Source organism: Danio aesculapii, chromosome 4, assembly GCF_903798145.1.
Source record: "Danio aesculapii chromosome 4, fDanAes4.1, whole genome shotgun sequence".
NCBI lineage: Eukaryota > Metazoa > Chordata > Actinopteri > Cypriniformes > Danionidae > Danio > Danio aesculapii.
Genome location: NC_079438.1, coordinates 43,467,116 through 43,487,589, shown reverse-complemented (window position 1 = coordinate 43,487,589; position 20,474 = coordinate 43,467,116). Strand labels below are relative to the sequence as shown.

Below are 20,474 nucleotides of genomic sequence, written 5' to 3'. Positions count from 1 at the left end.
CATAATATGTGAGCATTTCTGTATAGAAGCCATTAAACGCACCTATCTGATTTCATGACAATTTAGGATGACAAACCCTAGTGGTGAACACTTTATAATAACTACACACCATGAACCATTTATTAAGCATTAGCAAATAGTGAATTCATTTTCTGTTAAGCATTAACTCTACATTAATAAACATTAGTTTATACTTGACTTACAACCACATGCTCAATAATTGTACTTTCATACTTTGTTAAGGATTTATTTTTCATTACTAATTAAGTATCGCATTATTTACAAACCAGTTATTTAAGCATAGTTGGTTGTTTTTTAAGATCATTTAGAATGAGTTAAATGATTAATAAACTATTAAAATTAACATTTATAATTCTTATTATCCAGGCATACACTAATAGTTAATTTGTTTGTTAATAAATGCTTTATTAACTCAACTTCATCCAGTTTTGTGACCTAATCTAAAGTGAGGACTGTTCATGCTTTATAAATCCCTTATAAATGGCAATTAAAGGCTCAGTTATATTCTAAACAGTAAAAAAAAGAACATAAAGGACATTATTCATTCCTATTCGTTTGAAGATACACAAATGAAACTGTACTTCAAATGAAAAATACATTTTTGCAACCTTCTCTAAAATAAAATTACTGTACAGTTTAAACATTGCATCCTATTATATTGTTAAAGTATTATATTGTTGTTATTTTATCCAATTTTATGTTGTATTTTGACACTCCTGTTATTCATGTTTAAACTTTACAGTAATATTACTTTCTAGTTAAGACTGCAAATATGTATTGTTCATTTGATACTGAGCCTTTACTTGTCATTTATAAGGGATTTGCAAAGCATAACTAGACCTCACTTTAGATTAGGTCACAAAACTGCATGAAGTTGAGTTAATAAAGCATTTATTAACATACATATTATCCAGGCATATAGTAATGGTTACTAAGATATATAAACGTTGATTTCAATAGTTTATTAATCATTTACTAACTCTTTCTGAATGATCTTAAAAACCACCAACTACTCAAATGCTGATGGTTTGTAAATAATGCGATACTTAATTTAGTAATGAAAAATAAATCAATAACAAAGTATGAAAGTACAATTATTAAGCCCATTATAAATGTGATTGTAAGTCAAGAATACAGCATGTGTAGCTGCAGTTATAAACTGCTCACTAACACTTATTAATGTAATGTTAATGCTTAACAAATAAAGAATTTACTAGATGCTAATGCTTAATAAATGATAGTGTGTAGTTGTTATAAAGTGTTACCCATTCGACTACTGTATAAAGCAGCTCCACAGAATTCTCTTAAATTTAAAATGCAATTTTTAAATTTTATGATGCATTGTTATGATGTTTGCGTTAAAAATGCTTAATTATACATGTTCATTGTAAACAATACACACTGCAAAAAATATTTGAAGAGTTCAGATGCACAAACCTCTAAGTGACATCTATGTTCTTCTAAAATAAGCATCTTCCTATATTTTGATTTAGTGATGTCACCTTTATGGGAAAGAATATGTTATTTTCATTGATTTTAACATGACATAACTGAACATACACATAAGAGGCAGAGAAAAATGCTCATTGTAGAAGAAAATTCTAGATGACACTTAGAGGTCTTTGCATCTGAACTCTAACTAGATATTAAAGTTTGAGGACAAACTTTATGGTGGCTTGAAAAGCCGAGTCTGAATTAGCATGTTACTAGCATGAATTAGCAAGTAACTAGCATGATTCTAACATAAATTAGCATGTAACTAGCATGATTCTAGCATGAATTAGCATGTTACTAGCATGTTTCTACCATGAATTAGCATGATTCTAGCATGAATTAGCATGTTACTAGCATGAATTAGCATGTTACTAGCATGTTTCTAGCATGATTTAGCATGTTGTTAGCATGATTCTAGCATGAATTAGCATGTTTCTAGTATGAATTAGCATGTTATTAGCATGATTCTAGCATGATTTAGCATGTTATTAGCATGATTCTGGCATGAATTAGCATGTTTCTAGCATGAATTAGCATGTTATTAGCATGATTCTAGCATGAATTAGCATGTTACTAGCATGATTCTAGCATGAATTAGCATGTTACTAGCATGTTTCTAGCATGAATTAGCATGTTACTAGCATGTTTCTAGCATGAATTAGCATGTTACTAGCATGATTCTAGCATGAATTAGCATGTTACTAGCATGATTCTAGCATGAATTAGCATGTTACTAGCATGATTCTAGCATGGATAAGCATGTAACTAGCATGATTCTAGCATGAATTAGCATGTTACTAGCATGTTTCTAGCATGAATTAGCATGTTATTAGCATGATTCTAGCATGAATTAGCATGTTACTAGCATGATTCTAGCATGAATTAGCATGTTATTAGCATGATTCTAGCATGAATTAGCATGTTACTAGCATGATTCTAGCATGAATTAGCATGTTACTAGCATGTTTCTAGCATGAATTAGCATGTTACTAACATGATTCTAGCATGAATTAGCATGTTACTAGCATGATTCTAGCATGAATTAGCATTTTACTAGCATGTTTCTAGCATGAATTAGCATGTTATTAGCATGATTCTAGCATGAATTAGCATGTTATTAGCATGATTCTAGCATGAATTAGCATGTTACTAGCATGATTCTAGCATGAATTAGCATGTTGTTAGCATGATTCTAGCATGAATTAGCATGTTACTAGCATGATTCTAGCATGAATTAGCATGTTACTAGCATGTTTCTAGCATGAATTAGCATGTTACTAACATGATTCTAGCATGAATTAGCATGTTACTAGCATGATTCTAGCATGAATTAGCATTTTACTAGCATGTTTCTAGCATGAATTAGCATGTTATTAGCATGATTCTAGCATGAATTAGCATGTTACTAGCATGATTCTAGCATGAATTAGCATGTTACTAGCATGATTCTAGCATGTTACTAGCATGTTTCTAGCATGAATTAGCATGTTACTAGCATGTTTCTAGCATGAATTAGCATGTTACTAGCATGATTCTAGCATGAACTAGCATGTTACTAGCATGATTCTAGCATGAATTAGCATGTTACTAGCATGATTCTAGCATGGATAAGCATGTAACTAGCATGATTCTAGCATGAATTAGCATGTTACTAGCATGTTTCTAGCATGAATTAGCATGTTATTAGCATGATTCTAGCATGAATTAGCATGTTACTAGCATGATTCTAGCATGAATTAGCATGTTATTAGCATGATTCTAGCATGAATTAGCATGTTACTAGCATGATTCTAGCATGAATTAGCATGTTACTAGCATGTTTCTAGCATGAATTAGCATGTTACTAACATGATTCTAGCATGAATTAGCATGCTACTAGCATGATTCTAGCATGAATTAGCATTTTACTAGCATGTTTCTAGCATGAATTAGCATGTTATTAGCATGATTCTAGCATGAATTAGCATGTTATTAGCATGATTCTAGCATGAATTAGCATGTTACTAGCATGATTCTAGCATGAATTAGCATGTTGTTAGCATGATTCTAGCATGAATTAGCATGTTACTAGCATGATTCTAGCATGAATTAGCATGTTACTAGCATGTTTCTAGCATGAATTAGCATGTTACTAACATGATTCTAGCATGAATTAGCATGTTACTAGCATGATTCTAGCATGAATTAGCATTTTACTAGCATGTTTCTAGCATGAATTAGCATGTTACTAGCATGTTTCTAGCATGAATTAGCATGTTACTAACATGATTCTAGCATGAATTAGCATGTTACTAGCATGATTCTAGCATGAATTAGCATTTTACTAGCATGATTCTAGCATGAATTAGCATGTTACTAGCATGTTTCTAGCATGAATTAGCATGTTACTAGCATGATTCTAGCATGAATTAGCATGTTACTAGCATGATTCTAGCATGAATTAGCATGTTACTAGCATGATTCTAGCATGAATTAGCATGTTACTAGCATGTTTCTAGCATGAATTAGCATGTTACTAACATGATTCTAGCATGAATTAGCATGTTACTAGCATGATTCTAGCATGAATTAGCATTTTACTAGCATGTTTCTAGCATGAATTAGCATGTTATTAGCATGATTCTAGCATGAATTAGCATGTTACTAGCATGATTCTAGCATGAATTAGCATGTTACTAGCATGTTTCTAGCCTGAATTAGCATGTTACTAGCATGATTCCAGCATGAATTAGCATGTTACTAGCATGATTCTAGCATGAATTAGCATTTTACTAGCATGATTCTAGCATGAATTAGCATGTTATTAGCATGATTCTAGCATGGATTAGCATGTTACTAGCATGTTTCTAGCATGAATTAGCATGTTACTAGCATGATTCTAGCATGAATTAGCATGTTATTAGCATGATTCTAGCATGAATTAGCATGTTACTAGCATGTTTCTAGCATGAATTAGCATGTTATTAGCATGTTACTAGCATGATTCTAGCATGAATTAGCATGTTACTAGCATGATTCTAGCATGAATTAGCATGTTATTAGCATGATTCTAGCATGAATTAGCATGTTACTAGCATGATTCTAGCATGTTACTAGCATGTTTCTAGCATGAATTAGCATGTTATTAGCATGTTTCTAGCATGAATTAGCATGTTGTTAGCATGATTCTAGCATGAATTAGCATGTTTCTAGCATGAATTAGCATGTAACTAGCATGATTCTAGCATTAATTAGCATGTAACTAGCATGTTACTAGCATGATTCTAGCATGAATCAGCTTGTTTCTAGCATGAATTAGCATGTTGTTAGCATGATTCTAGCATGAATTAGCATGTTACTAGCATGACTAGCATGTCACTATCGTGTTGCTAGCACCTTTCTAGCAAGATTAGCATGTCAGTAGGATGTTAAAACTGTTAGCGTGTGTTAGAATAGCTAGTCACAGTCTCTGGGACAGTTGCTAGGGTGCTGAAATTGGTTGCTAGGGAGTGGCTAGTAAGTTTAAAGGTAATCAGTGATTGGCTGCTGGCTAGACTGAGTTGAATGAGGCCAGACTCTAGTCTGTAGGACAGTCTGATGCAGAGTTATGAGCTCACAAAGGTTGATCCAATGTTAAGTAAATGGGAGTCTTTTACAGTGGAAGTCTATAGGACAGTTGCTAGGGTGCTGTAAGTGGTTGCTAGGGAGTGGCTAGTAAGTTAAAAAGTCATCAGTTATTGGCTGCTGGCTAGACTGAGTTAAATGAGTCCAGTTAGAAGTCTGTAGGACAGTCTGATGCAGAGTTATGAGCTCACAAAGTTTGACCCAATGTTAAGTCAATGGGACTTTTGGGATATTTCTGGGTCGTTTTTCAGAAAACCCAAGGTCGGATCAGTTAGAAAAGATATAGCAACCCGAGTCAGACCAGTTCGAAGGTTTGCCGAAAGTTTGAAGTATGTAGCTTGAAAGGCCTAGGAGGAGATACACTTAGAAATTAGTCTCAGAAGAAGAAGAAGAAGAAGAATAATAATAAGTTTAAGATAGATAACAGTATGCTGGCTTTTCAAGCCACCATAATTAACAGTTTCCGTATTTTGTGATTCACAAGTGTTTTTCGTTTATTCACAGTTGTGAATTGCGTTATGGGACCTTGATCTCTGCTCTGTCGACTTCTAATATTGAAAATTCAACTCTACAGTTTAACAAAGTGACTTTTATTGACATTTTAATATATTTGAAATAATATAATGTATAAATAATAATATATAGAGAACTAAGTCTGTAAGTCTGCCAGTCTTTTTTTGTTGTTGTTGTTGTTTTTATAAGGTTTATGACAACAACCCAGACGGTATATCACTTTCAGTTATTAAAAGTCACTTCTCCAAACTTTTTTAGGTTAGAAGAGAGGTTGGAAGAAAGATCAAGGTCCCTTAATGCAATTCAAAAGCATAAATAAATGAGGAAAATAAAAACATGAATCACAAAATACTGCTAATTTGCAAATATTTTTTACAGTGCAAACATCTCAAAAGCTTATTATATACATTCGCTGTTCACTCTCCTTAATAGTGGTGGAAAAGATAGTCGGACCTAAAGATCTGCAAGTGAGTGAGCTGAGCTACAGCTCTCTGCAGCTGACCTGGAGTCAGGCCACAGGAGACGTTACCGGCTACAGGCTGCTCATCACCCCTGTGTCTCCAAAGGGCCATCTGCTCCCAGCACAGCAGACACAGGTGAGACAGCTCACCTGAACATATGCGCACCGCAGGCAGCCGCACACAGCAGATGGAGCAATGCACATGGACACGTTTGCTTTATGCGCCGGTGTTGACTATATATTTGCATTCTCATTTTTTTCAGATTGATCTAAAGGGAGATATCAGCAGTACTCCAGTAACCGGGTTGAGTCCGAAGACTGAATATTCTCTCAGCGTGTACGCCATCTATCCTGGACGCATTGGAGAGTCTGCTACTGTTGCTACAGTAACCAGTGGGTGTCAGATTGTATACACCAAAATGTTTCCAAATATACATGCATGCTATATCCACATTCCTTTTCTGGTAAGAGCAGGCGTAATTAACGTAACTTAAATATGTCAAGACTTCTGGTCTCATTCTCTTCCATAGATTTTTAGCCAAGTATTATTTTTGCAAACTGGAATTCTTTTTATCATATTATTTTATTTTTGTTTGTATTGTCATAAACACTAGTTTTTAGTGCAAGTAGTTTGACTGTTTACTGTTTTATTTGTTATTCCTGGTCATTTAAAAAAAATGGCAGCTCAAAAAATGAAAATTCTGTCAGCATTTGTTTATAGACATCTACTGTAAACATGTCTTGGCTAAAACAAGACTAAATTAGGGCTGTCAATGAAAGTTAGACAAGAATAGTCCAAAAATACTGTAGACTAATAATCAAATAGGCTTCACATATTTAGTCATTCATTACTGTCTTTTTGATGACTGGTCTTATTTTAGACTATTGTTAGATATGCACAATATTTTGACGACCATATCAATATGGCTGATAAATGCAAATTTGAATGTTATCATTATTAGTTCACTAACAAAATTAGACTGTTATCTAAAAGCTACAGAGCCCCTAAAGTGACATGCAAAAAAATAGTAATAATGAAGACGTTTACATGCACACTATACTATATATTATACTATACTCACCAGACACTCTACTAGGTACACCTATCCAACTGTTCGTTAACGCAAATTTCTAATCAGCCAATCACATGGCAGCAACTCAGTGCATTTAGGAATGTAGACATGGTCAAGAAGATCTGCTGCAGTTCAAAACGAGAGATATTTTCTTGGCACACTTTGGGTCCATTAGTACCAATTAAGCATTGTGTCAGCGCCACTGTCTACCTGAGTATTGTTGCTGACTCCATCCCTTATGACCACAGTGTACCCATCTTCTGATGGCTACTTCCAGCAGGATAACGCACCATGTCACAAAGCGTGAATCATCTCAGACTGGTTTCTTGAACATGACAATGAGTTCACTGTACTCAAATGGAGTCACCAGATCTCAATCCAATAGAGCACCTTTAAGATATGGTGGAATGGGAGATTTGCATCATGGATGTGCTGCTGACAAATCTGCTGCAACTGTGAGTCGCTATCATGTCAATATGGAACAAAATCTCTGAGGAATATTTCCAGTACCTTTTTAAATCTATGCCATGAAGGATTAAGGCTGTTCTGAAGGCAAAAGAGGGTCCAACCCGGTACTAGTAAAGTATACCTAATAAAGTGGCTGGTAAGTGTATATATACTATATACATATCGCATACAAACGTGAAAGTCTTCATTATTTATTTATTTATTTTTTACACGTCACTTTAGGTGTTCTATATCTGTATTATTGCTGCTGCTGGTTGACGTCTATTAGAGATCTATTAAACAAAAAAAAAAATATTGCTGGGTACTCAGGCCAATTCACCTGGCACCATTAATGATACGTTCACTTAAAACACCCCTTTCTGATGCTCAATTTGATCTTCAGCAGATCTTCTTGGCCATGTCTTCAAGCCTAAATGCATTAAGCTTGTGTCATATTATTGGCTGATTGGATAGTTGCATTTAAACAGTTGAGCAGGTGTACCTAATAAGTTGGCTAGTGAGTGTTAACTTGGAAGGAAACAGGTTTTTTTTTTTTTTTTTTTGCTGCACACAATATGCTGTAATCCAGTATGTATGTGTCTTATGCTCTTCAGCTGCTCTCCCGGCCGTTGCCAACTTCCGTGTGATTGAAGAAGGACTATTCTCTTTGCGCCTGGGATGGACGCCTCCACTTGGAAAAGTGGAAGGATATAAAATTTATGTTCCAAGAAGTGAGAAACTAACATCGATATTAAGAGGCTGAATATGAGATATGTTATAGATAGATGTTCTTAAATATCTTCTCCTCCTTAGCCGACAGACCCGGACTCATTTATGAGCAGATGTTGTCAGGCGACACTTCCTCTCATGTGATCGACACTTTAGAAGAGGATAAAGAGTACACCGTCAGCATCTACTCCATCTACCCAGAAGGCCACAGCGAGCCTGTATCTATCACTGGGAAAACTTGTGAGGGCCCTTTTTTTAATTATTTTTCCTTTCTGCTGTTTCTTTTCCGTTTTCTTTCATAATAATACAGTTCATTGTTGTTGGTATCGCAATTCTCATTGACACTAGCACAAATCATGTGAAGAACATTGCTGTTACAGCAGCAAAAAATAAAAAATAATACTAAAAACTAAATGCTAAATACTAAATGTTGCTTTTTTTAAATTAAGATATATGTACCGAAATTGTTTGTACCGAAAGTCAATGAACGCAAATTACCGTGCTTATTTTATTCCATATTATTATTTTGTAAAAATGGTTTAATAATACTTTTGTGCAATGCACTAATGTATACTTTTTGTTTTTAATGATTTATTTTTATAAAATAGAAATGTGTTTAATACTTTACCTTTATATTTTATTCTTAGAATTTAATAATATTTTTTAAAGTAAAAAAAAATAATAATTGATGATTATTGTTTATTATTTTTTTAATAATTTAAAATAATATTTAGAATACACTGAAAATAGTACTACTGCTACTAATAAGAATAAATAAATAAATAAATAAATAAATAAATAAATAAATAAATAAATAAATAAGTAAATTTCATAATATCTTGGCTTGAAATTGTTGTGTGTAACTCTTGAAAAGGCAAAATAAAACTATATAATTAAAAAACACATTGTGTGTAATACTGGTAGCCACTAGATGGCTCTACAACACATCTTCATGAAGAAGTTTTTTTTTTTCTATTTTAAGTAACTTCAGTAAAGCATCAGTATTCTCTGACATGCATTATTAAAACTCTACTCTTACCCTTTTTCTGGGCATCGCAGTGAAATTGGTACCAGTTGGTGACTTGCTGGTGCAGAACGCCACTACAGACACAGTTCAGGCCCGCTGGTCATCTGTCAGAGGTGCTACAGGATACAGACTCACCTGGTCATCCTCAGGTAACAAACACTAAAGAATTTTGATAATAAAGTCAACCAGCTTGAAAGCGTAACTACAGACGCAAACCTCCACTTCCATATTTCTGCAGAGGGTCACATAGAAAATGTGAACCTAGGAGACAACTTTAATTTCTACATGGTGCAGGGGCTTCATGCTGGCACTGAATACACCGTTACTATTAACCCTATATTTGTGGACATTGAAGGGCCTGTGACCTCTGCCAAAGCCAAAACATGTGAGTGCTGCATGTTTTTTGTTTGTTTTTCATTTATACTGTAGCAAAATTTTTTGGGTGGGGGGGTTTGGGGGGGGGGGGATTAAAGGGTGGGGTTTCAGTTTGTCCACTGAATTGGTTGGATTCAAGTAGTCTGTATTGGTGGATCTCATTTGATTTACAGGTTTGAATTGTGCTTACTGATGCATTAGAATATATGCTGCTTTCAATATATATATATATATATATATATATATATATATATATATATATATATATATATATATATATATATATATATATATATATATATATATATATATATATATATATATTCAAAATTAAATGTAACAGCAAGAGAGGTTTCAACACACACACAAAAAGACTAATCTTAAATGGTTATAATATCTTTTTTTTCCCATGATTAATATAAAAAAATACTTTAGCCAAAACAAGAGTAGGAAAATTACTTTATAAATGAAGTCTTGTTTTCTGTAAAATCTATCAAAATAAAAAGATTACAACAAGAATTATAGGTATCACTTTATTTTGATGGTCCCTTTAACACATTTTGTTGCATTTAAGTTACATTGCATCTACATGCCAACTAATTCTCATTAGATTATAAGTAGACTGTTAGGTTAGGCTTGGTGTAAGTTGACATGTACTTGCAAAGTTTCTTATAGTCAGTTATATGTCTGTTGAAGGAGCAGTATCAACAGATATTAAGCAGACAGTATACTAATACTCATGTACAATACATGTACAATGTACAATAGTTGCAATGCAACTTTTAGTCAACAAAATGTGCAATAGGGACCATCAAAATAAAGTCTTACTGAATTTTATCTTGTCTAGAATATTATCTTTCATTTTGAAGCTCAAATCATTGCTTAAGAAATGTGTGTGGGGGGGAAATGAAAAATTGTTTTGAAAAATGCTCTTTTTTTGTCATGAAAAGTGAACAAAAATACTATCAAATTTTGTTCTTAAGAAAAATTGGGTCTGGATTGGATTAAAAATACAAATTAAATATATAAAACAAATATAAACAAGAAATGTTATATGGGATCAGTTTATTTTTTCAAACACTACTGATATATGCATTAGTTTTTTCGTATGTTAGGCATAAACTCATTTAAACTGAAAACAAGACGTATAGCGCTTTATCATTTTGCTTTTTTAAGTACTTATTTTTCTTTCAGTCTAGTAAAATGTGTTATTTAACTCTATATTGTGCATTAAAGACAGCAAGACACACTGTAAAAAGCGATTAATAAGTGGTATGTGAACCACAAATATAGTTGTTAGAAACCTTAAGTATACGTGTGGTCATCAGAATGCTTCTCCACAAACAAGGAGAGGGAGAAAAACACAAGACATTTTCTCAGAAAATTAATTCTAGAAATTTACATTTGCTTGTTATTGGCATCAAATTCAAAACATATACTCAGGAGATGTGTGGCCTTTGACCTATTACTACCTATTCTGTATTGCTCCAGGACTAATTTCATATATTTGTTTATGAAATAATAAAATGTTTAGTGTGGTGCAATTTTTTTAAATTTTCTTAAAAAATTTTTTTTTTACATTACTTAAGCATCTATAACATTTTTTTCATTTTGAGCATTGTAAACTCTAGATCAGGCATGGGCAAACTCGATCCTTGAGGGCCGGTGTCCCTGCAGACTTTTGCTCCAACACTAATCAAACACACCTGAACACCCTAATTAGTGTCTTCAAGATCACTAGAAAGCTACAAGCAGGTGTGTTTGATTAGGGTTGGTGCAAAACTATGCAGGGACACCGGCCCTCCAGGATCGAGTTTGCCCATCCCTGCTCTAGATGATAAATAATAAAGCCCAAAGTGTCGTCTTTCCAAAGATACATGAACTGTGAATGCAGACCAAATTATTCAGCAACTGTTACTGTTTTAGTTCGGAAAGGTCATTTTTCAGAAGATGACTCTGACGGTGAGGGAAAGAAGGACACCGATATAGTCTCAAATATAAAACTTTTTACAGAAATCTCATTTTGCATGCTATCTTAATCAAATTTGAAATATAAACTTATGAAACGTTCAATGCATATTAACATTGAATTAATGTTTTCCTGTGTTTGCAAATGAAAAAACAAATATTGGACGCAATACAATAGTTTTTTTCTCATGACTTCCAAATGTATAGCTTTTTTTATCCCCCTTTACCACAGTAAAGCCCAAAGTGTCTTCTTTCCAATGATACCTAATTTGTGTTGTAGCTTACTGGGGTCAAAAACTGTTACTATTTAAAATTAGGTAGGGGTGAATCCCCAAAAGTGAGTGAGTAAACCAGTTGCAGTAAAAATGAAGTATTTCTGTTGTAACTGTTAAGTTCACTTAATTTTTATAATCATGCACATAGTTCATTTACTGAATAATTTGAAGGCAATGGATTTACTCACTTTTTCAGATAATCACCTTTTACAATGCTTGCTTTGCAGAAACTCTGATAATAAATGTTGGCACAGATGATTATAGTGCTGTGTGTGTGTTTGTGTCAGTGGAGAGCAGCGCGGTTCAGACTCTGCGAGCGTCAGCTGTGAGCACCAGCAGCGCCGTCACCTCTTGGAACTCAGTACCCGGAGCCACAGGATACAGACTGGCCTGGGGCCCGACAGCAGGTATACTGTACCTCTGTAACTCCTCCCAAACCTTCGTCACTCTCTCCTTATCCTGCACTTGGCCACTCTTCAGCTTCACTTTGTTCTCCATTCTCTCTTTTGTGTTCCTTTTCTCTCATTTCCTCAGTGATTTATAGTCCCTTTTTCATGGAAGCGACAGGTTGGTGACAACATGAGGTGTTGCTGTGCTTCATGACTCATGCGTCAGCTGTGTGTGTGTATGTGTGTGTGTGTGATGAGTCTTTGAAAGTGAGTCCTTTCCGTCAGTGTGAAGGGCTGCGGGCTGCTGTTTTAAAAGAACAAGCTGGATGGAGGTTGTAATGAAGGAGTGCTCTGTGACTCATACCACACTCTCTGATACACACAGAGAAATTAGTTTATGGAGAGAAATGGAGGGCGAGAGTTTATTTTAATAAGATGATGCATTTGATATTAATATTATTGGGGATTGTTGTATGTTTACTGTTTTAATTGTATTTCTATAATAAATTAAGATTATTAATATTTATAATATCTGATGTATTACACACACACACACACACACACACACACACACACACACACGCACACACACACACACACACACACACACACACACACACAAAAAGGAAAACTAATTATATGTATTTTATTCCAATTAATTAAAATTTTAACAGTTTTTATTCTCTCTAAATCAGGGGTACCCAACCTCTGTCCTAGAGGGCCGTGCATCCTGCATATTTTAGTTCCAATCCCAATTAAACACACTTGAACCAGCTAATCAAGCTCTTTCTAGGTATACTAAAACTTCCAGGCTACTGTGTTGAAGGAAGTTGGAGCTAAACTATGCAGGACACCAGCCCTCCAGGACTGAGTTTGGGCACCCCTGCTCTAAATAATATACAAAAATGTATAGTATAGCAAATATATGTGATGCATACAGTGCTCAACATAATCAAGTACACCCTTTAAAAAAAAAAAACAATGTTTTATCCATTTCTCAGTGAATATTGGTCATATTTTATATTATATTTTAATGTTTTTCATGTGTTTTGTGTGTTTAGAGTTCACAGGCAGAGATCGGCCCAGGCAGCTGGCTCTGAATGGCAGCACTACTGAATATATTCTGAAGAATCTGGTTCACGACACAGAGTATGTGCTTTCTCTGTATGTGCTCTTTGGGTCAGTGGTCGGTCCGGGCATCACTGCTACATTCAGGACCTGTGAGTGACCAAACACTTTCCCACACTTTTCATTGTCCACTCATTAAATCTGTCATCAAACTTACGTGTCCAAACCCTTTATCAACTACCAATATACGTTCACAGCGTGCTGTAATAATATTGAAAATCACAATGTTTCTATCTCAGATGCTTAGAAAGTCACCTTTTTTATAAATGCTTAAAATATTGATGTCTGGGATGCAATAAAAAGATCAGTTTTATTTGTGATATGACTAAACAATGGTGATAAACTTCTCAAACTTCTGAGGTTTTTCTCAGTTCAGTTGAGTCCACAAGAATGTTTGTCAGTCTCACACATTTTTTCTCCGCAGCGCCTCTCGGATACGTCTCCAATTTTAAAGTGACATCATACACCAGCTCATCCATTCATGTGGAATGGAGTCCTATTGTAGGAGCCACCGAATACAAACTCACCTGGAGTTCAGGTAGAAGCTCTTCATCTGTTGCTTCCTAAATGAATTCTAATAGGGCATATATAATCAGAATTCTTTGGTTTGATTTCTGTATGTTTGCTCTCAGAATTCATTCGTCCTCAGAGCCGTTATCTGGACCGTAGCGTTTTGCAGCACAGCATCACCGGTCTTCAGCCAAACACACTTTATTCTGTCAGTATTCACGCTCTCTACAGCAACACGGAAGGGCCAGAAATCACCCTCTCGCAGCCGACAGGTACTGTGTAACACAATTGATTTCTGATTCAATTTAATTCAAGCTGATCGAGCATATGCTAGAGTTAGTTTGAAAGAAGTTTGTTTGAGTTGTTTCTGGACTTCAAGACACTCATTTCAAAGAACATTTAGGATTCAGTACAAGTTCAGTAAAATGGCCATTAAAAGAAGATATAAACAGATTTACAAGCAGATAACTCAAACAGAAGAGTTAAAGTGTTTTGTTTAAATCTGTTCTATTCAATAATATTTTCTTCTAATCTATTTATAGTGCCATTCTGTTCGGTTCAGACAATACACATCTTAACAGAAGAATTCATTCTGTTTTGTTTTGTTTTGTCGTTGATGGATTTTATTCTTTTGTTTGTTGATAGTTTTGGTTTAGTTTTTTATTATTATCATTGTTTTGTGATCTTTTTTTAAATTTACCAATTAATTTTGTTTTGATCTTTTTTATGTTGCTCTGCTTTGTTTAGTTCAGTTTCTTATTTATTATAATTTATTTATTACAATTTATTTATTTATTATAATCTGTTTTGTTATCTTTTTTTGTTTAAATCGGTTCTATTCAGTTCTGTTCAAACAGAATTATAGTGGCATTCTTGTTTTACCATTTTTGTTTTGCTGTTCTATTCTATTCAATTCTGTTCTGTTCATTTCTATTTAATTCTGTTCAGACAATGCACATTTTAACAGAGAAATTTGTCTCTTTCTGTTTTGTTTTGTTTTGTCGTTGTTCGATTTGATTCTTTTGTTTGTTGATAGTTTTGTGATTCGTTTTTTTGTGATATACTTTCTGGATCCCTGTTGTTGTTTTCATGTTGTTTTTCAGTTTTTTCATGTCTCTTTTCTTATTATAATTTTGTTTTGTTGGTTTTATCTGTTATTTTCTCTTTTGTTTTGTTTAAATCAATTTAATCAGTTGAATTCTATTCTATTCAAACTGAATCATATTGCCATTCTGTTTTTTTGTTGTTTTGTTTTTTTTGCTATCCTTTTCAATTTCAATTAATTGGATTCTGTTCATTTCTATTTAATTCTGTTTAGACAATTCACATTTCAACAGAAGATTTAGTTTCATTCTGTTTTGTTTTGTTGTTGTTCAGGTTGTTTGTTTTTTTAATTTGCCAGATCTGTTTTGTTCTTTTCATGTTGTTTTTGCCTTGTTATGTTCAGTTTTTGCACTTTTTTGTCTAGTTTCTTATTTATTTTAATTTTTCTTTGTTTTCATCTGTTTTGTTCTCTTTTGTTTTGTTTCTTATTTTGTTCTATTCTGTTGTCTTTTTTAGTTTGTTCTGTTTTCAGTGTTGTTTTGTGGTTTTTGTTTTGGTTCTCTTCAGTTTTGTTTTGAACTAATAAGCAATTTTTTTTATTCTCAAGCTGCAGTCACGCTGTACTTTTCACCTCATAGACTTCCATGCAAGCGAATACGACAGACCGGAAATGCAAGCTCATGTAACAAGTTTCGTTGTTTGCTGCATTGCAAAGTTCAAGCTTGGTAAACTCTGACCTGCGAAATCGCATCACGTGACTGCGTGAGACCAATCGAAGATCAAAACGTGACCTCTCGGTACAGAAATTTAAAATATGGACCAATCGCTCTCGTTTTTTAATGTCTAATTATCTTGTTAAATCCAGCTCCCTTTCGCAGCGACAGAATTTTGCTTGCTCAAACTCTAGTGTGGCCATAGCATCAATCATAACGCCCAAAGCCAGATTGCAGAATATTCCTATAAGGTGCTGTTGTTTTTGCTCACCTACTCGCCTTTTATTAGTTACAGGTCATTGTACACTACGATTTTGACTTTATACTCTTTCTTCATTTAAAATTTTTTAATTTTAACTCAATTAAAATTATTATTATTTTTTTTTTAATACTGTCTTCCACTCTGTTTTTTTTTCCTCTGTATACAATCTGTGCTAACAAATGTTGACTCGTTTTAGTCTGCTTAGTTTGGCTCTGTGGACAGGCACATGTCATTTATCAGAGCCATAAGAAGTAAACTGTGCTCAGTTAATTAGACACTTCAGACAGTCAGTGTCTGGGTATATGGAGATCTTCCGCCCATTGTTCCAGTGGGATTGTCGGATATCAGGAGATTGATTGACAGCTCCTGTGTTTGAGCCCCCATGTTTAGGAGCACAGCTGTATAGTAGTATTTTTACTGATGCTTTGTGTGTGTGTGTGTATGTGTGTGTGTGTGTGTGTGCGTGTGTGTGTGTGTGTGTGTGTGTGTGTGTGCGTGTGTGTGTGTGTGTTTAACTGCTGGCACCACGTCTCACCGTTTTACAGGCAACACAATTAGATAAAAACAGCTGCACTTGATATACATAAAAATGCTAAGTTTCAAATCACAGCAGTTTAATGTCATATGCATAAAGATTACACTAATTATACTTTAACAGCTTTACAAGGTTTACCAGAAGAAGACCGAAGAATTAATGGAATCATTTATTATGCTGCTATTATATTTATAATAGCATATATAATACTTAGGACCATTTGATATTTCAATTTTCTTTATTAATAAACCTGCAAAAATGTCAACAATTTGGTGTTTTTCTGTCAATATGGGGTGCTGTGTGTACACTAATGAGGAAAAAAAAAGAACTTAAATGATTTTAGCAAATGGCTGCACTATAACAAAGAGTGTCCCTACCCACTGTGTATAAATACAGCATACACATACAATATAAATATTGCCTATATATGGTATATTTAATAACATCTTATTATTTATTTGACCAATTTTGACTGATATTCATTTAAGTAAATGTATTACACTCAAAAAAATGTTTTGTTTTTTTTAAATGTTCAAACTACTTAATTAAAATGAGCTGAAACAACACAATTCTTGAGATTTCATTGGGAGAACTTATTTTTTTATGTTCCATCCACAGAAATTTGTTAAGTGTTAAGTTAACTTAATGGATTTGTGTTGGGACAACATAAATGAATTGTGTGGAACCCTGCATTTTTACAGCGCATGGAGAATGTAAAATGTAAGGAAATAAATAAATATAGTAATTATTAATAGTTTGTTCAATTATAAACTTATATAAATAAATAAAAACTTGTTTTAGTCAGAAAATTCCCTTTATGAATGAAGTTGGATCCATTTATATGACAACGTAATGTCATTTACACAACAAAAAATGATTCAAAGATAATTCCTTGAATTTACTAATATTTTTAAGTTAAGTGGTTGTAAACAATTTATTTGGGCTGAATTTAAACAAACAAATCAAGTTGAACATTATTACATTTTATTTGTTTCTTTAAATTCAACACATTCAACGCAGAAATCATTTTTTCAGTGTACATAATTTTAAAATGACCATAAAGTTTGAACAGAATAAATGAATCAACATGATTTTATAGAATTTTTAATTGGTATAAAATTTTTCATGAAATGTAATTGCTTGAGGCAATTTTATGATTATGTTTTAATTTAAATAAGTTTACAATTAGTTTTGTGCTCTCTTATTAATATATAAAAAATACAATAATGTGTATTTGAATAGATTTGACATCAATTTAATAGTAAATACATTTGAATTCATGTTAAATAAAATAGAATAAAATTTAAGTGAAGTTTATTTATAAACTGATTTTGAGAGAATCACGTGCTCATAATTGACCAAGGCTGGTCCCGCATTAGCTGACACATGATTCACCTATCAGACGATTCCTATGGGAATCTATTTATGGTGATTATAAGTCTCCATAAATAACCACAGTTTCTTACCTCAGTTATCTTTGTCTTAAAGAATCCCTCCACCCCTACTCCTCCCTTTTCCTAGACAGGGTGGCACAACGGCCCAGTGGTTAGAACTGTTGCGTCATAGCAAGAATGTCACTGGTTCAAGTCCTCACCAGGCCCATCGACATTTCTGCGCGGAGTTTACATGTTCTCCCCATGCTCCCGTGGGTTTCCCCCGGGTTTCCCAGTTTCCTCCCACCATCCAAAGACATGCAACATAAGTGAATTGACCAAACCAAATTAGCATCATAGATGAGCTCTTTGTAAGGAGTATATCTCTCCATAGCAATCCCTAATTTGTGAGTAGCCATAAATAAGTAGGGTTCTCGAGTTCTACCTGAGCTTAAACTCCCCTTTTGGCCTGCAAACAGGAGGAAGCCCCGGGCTTGAGGATCTTATGAGCTCAGGGCTCTCTCCAGGAAAACGTGTTATAATAAATCATCAGCTAAGTGAGAGCTCTTGAAATGATAAACATATTTGAATAAATTTCTCATTATTGTATGTCACTAACCGTATCAATTTTCCAGCCTCTTTGACCGACTCCGAGCTGATCGAGACAGTTCGCGAGGTGAAAGTTGTGGACACTGGCGTCAGCTCTTTCAAACTGGCATGGAAGAAAACACCAGGCGTCACTGGCTACAAAATCACCTGGAGCCCCTTCCACGGTGGGCACTGGCCGTCCACATTACTCTCCATTAGTCACACTTCAATCCATCATCCATCTGTTCGTTTTCACTCAGGTGGAGAGAAGAAAAGTGAGGTCATATCTTCTTTTGCCACATCTTTCACCATCACTGATCTGCCAGCCAGTTCTGCCTACAAGATCCAGCTTTCTGCAATGGTCAGAAGCAAAGAGGGAAGTCCAGTAATGGTGACCGCTCGCACTTGTGAGTTGTTTTTTAATATTTTAGATTGCATATTTTCATGTGCTGGAGTATTCATACTATACATGTGGTGTTTTCTTCTAGTGGATCTGCCCAAAGTGACTGGATTCAGTGCTCTGAACACCACAGACAACAGCACTGTGTTAAACTGGACGAGTGTGACTGGAGTCTCGGGATATCTGCTGTCCTGGAGACATATATCTGGTGGGAAACATTAGCATTCATGATTGCACATTGACTGCATTCACTTGTGTATATATAAAGCATCTTGACAATTCAGATATGTAGGAAAAATTTGCATATGAATATTCAAATCACTCCAAAAACTAAATTTATGATTATGTATATACAACAAATAATGTTTATCATTGAAATAAAGTATACATGGCCATTTTTGTAACAGTATAACTGTAACCTTTCTCAATTTTATTGCAGTTTTACCTTTTTTTCACAATAGTGAAGCATAGTCGGAGGAAATAAAATCTGAATTATGTCTTTTTTCTGTTTATATTTCCCAATTAGGTCACAATTTACAATAAGGTTTCATTAGTTAATGTTAGTTAATCTATTAAATTAGATGAACTAATTATAAACAATTCTTTATCAATAGTTCAGCATTTATTAATCATAGTTTAACATATAAATAATGCATTATTAGCATCAAAATTCATGTTTAATAACATTAGTTCATGCACCATGAGTTAACATGAGCTAACAATGAACAACTGTATTTTTGTTAACTAATCCTAACATGAATAAACACTGTAATAAATTATATTGTTCATAGTTTGTTCATGTTAGTAAATATATTAACTAACATAAACTAATACGATCTTATTTTGACTATTATTTACTCTCAGCTCTTGCATTAAACCTCACAATTCACAATTCCCCCCCTCAGAATTATGATTTTATTTCTTATAATCATGACTTTTCACAATGCTGACTTTTTTTCAACCTTAAAAACTATCTTGCAACTCTAAAAATATAAAACAAATCTGTAGTAATATTCAATAATAAATAATAATCTTTACAATAATAATACATTTTCAAATAATTAAATTAATTAAATAATAGCAATACTTATATCATTTTGTTCTCGGAATCTGTGTTTCTACTAAATGTCTGTTTCTAGTGTAGATATAAACATTAGTAATGCCAATAATATTAATAGTCAATAGTAAACATTGGCACATGCACATTGGATATTCAGGTGAATTAAATACATTATATTAGCTGAATCTGGACTCTAACACTGCTCGGATGGTATAGAACAAGGAGCATGACCATTCATTTGTTAATTAGTGTTGCTAAATGGTGGGGCAAAACTAATTTCAGATAAGAACTGTAATAACGTTTCCTCTCACAAAAGGCGTTTTGTCTGATATGCAGACATAAAAAAAAATAACAGAATAGATAGCGGAGATAATGCCATGAAAGATCTGTGATTCATGCCTGTTATCATAATGACGTCAGCAGGGCCTTATAATGAGGGCGTCCTTTGCTTGAACATCAAGGTTATGAGGGTTTTAAAGGTGGATTT

General features: G+C 33.8%; 1 protein-coding gene across 1 annotated transcript in view; it reads left to right on the top strand.

The window, feature by feature from the left end:
• The window catches only part of col7a1l (collagen type VII alpha 1-like), a 105,029-nt gene that overhangs the window by 25,523 nt on the left and 59,032 nt on the right, over nucleotides 1–20,474 (top strand). The window contains exons 7-19 of the mRNA XM_056456370.1: nucleotides 6,064–6,227; nucleotides 6,355–6,484; nucleotides 8,226–8,342; nucleotides 8,425–8,580; nucleotides 9,400–9,516; nucleotides 9,606–9,752; nucleotides 12,273–12,392; nucleotides 13,436–13,594; nucleotides 13,927–14,040; nucleotides 14,135–14,284; nucleotides 18,575–18,712; nucleotides 18,788–18,934; nucleotides 19,016–19,135. Coding sequence (XP_056312345.1) covers nucleotides 6,064–6,227; nucleotides 6,355–6,484; nucleotides 8,226–8,342; nucleotides 8,425–8,580; nucleotides 9,400–9,516; nucleotides 9,606–9,752; nucleotides 12,273–12,392; nucleotides 13,436–13,594; nucleotides 13,927–14,040; nucleotides 14,135–14,284; nucleotides 18,575–18,712; nucleotides 18,788–18,934; nucleotides 19,016–19,135 — 1,779 coding nt within the window. The remainder of the gene's footprint in view (nucleotides 1–6,063; nucleotides 6,228–6,354; nucleotides 6,485–8,225; nucleotides 8,343–8,424; nucleotides 8,581–9,399; nucleotides 9,517–9,605; nucleotides 9,753–12,272; nucleotides 12,393–13,435; nucleotides 13,595–13,926; nucleotides 14,041–14,134; nucleotides 14,285–18,574; nucleotides 18,713–18,787; nucleotides 18,935–19,015; nucleotides 19,136–20,474) is intronic.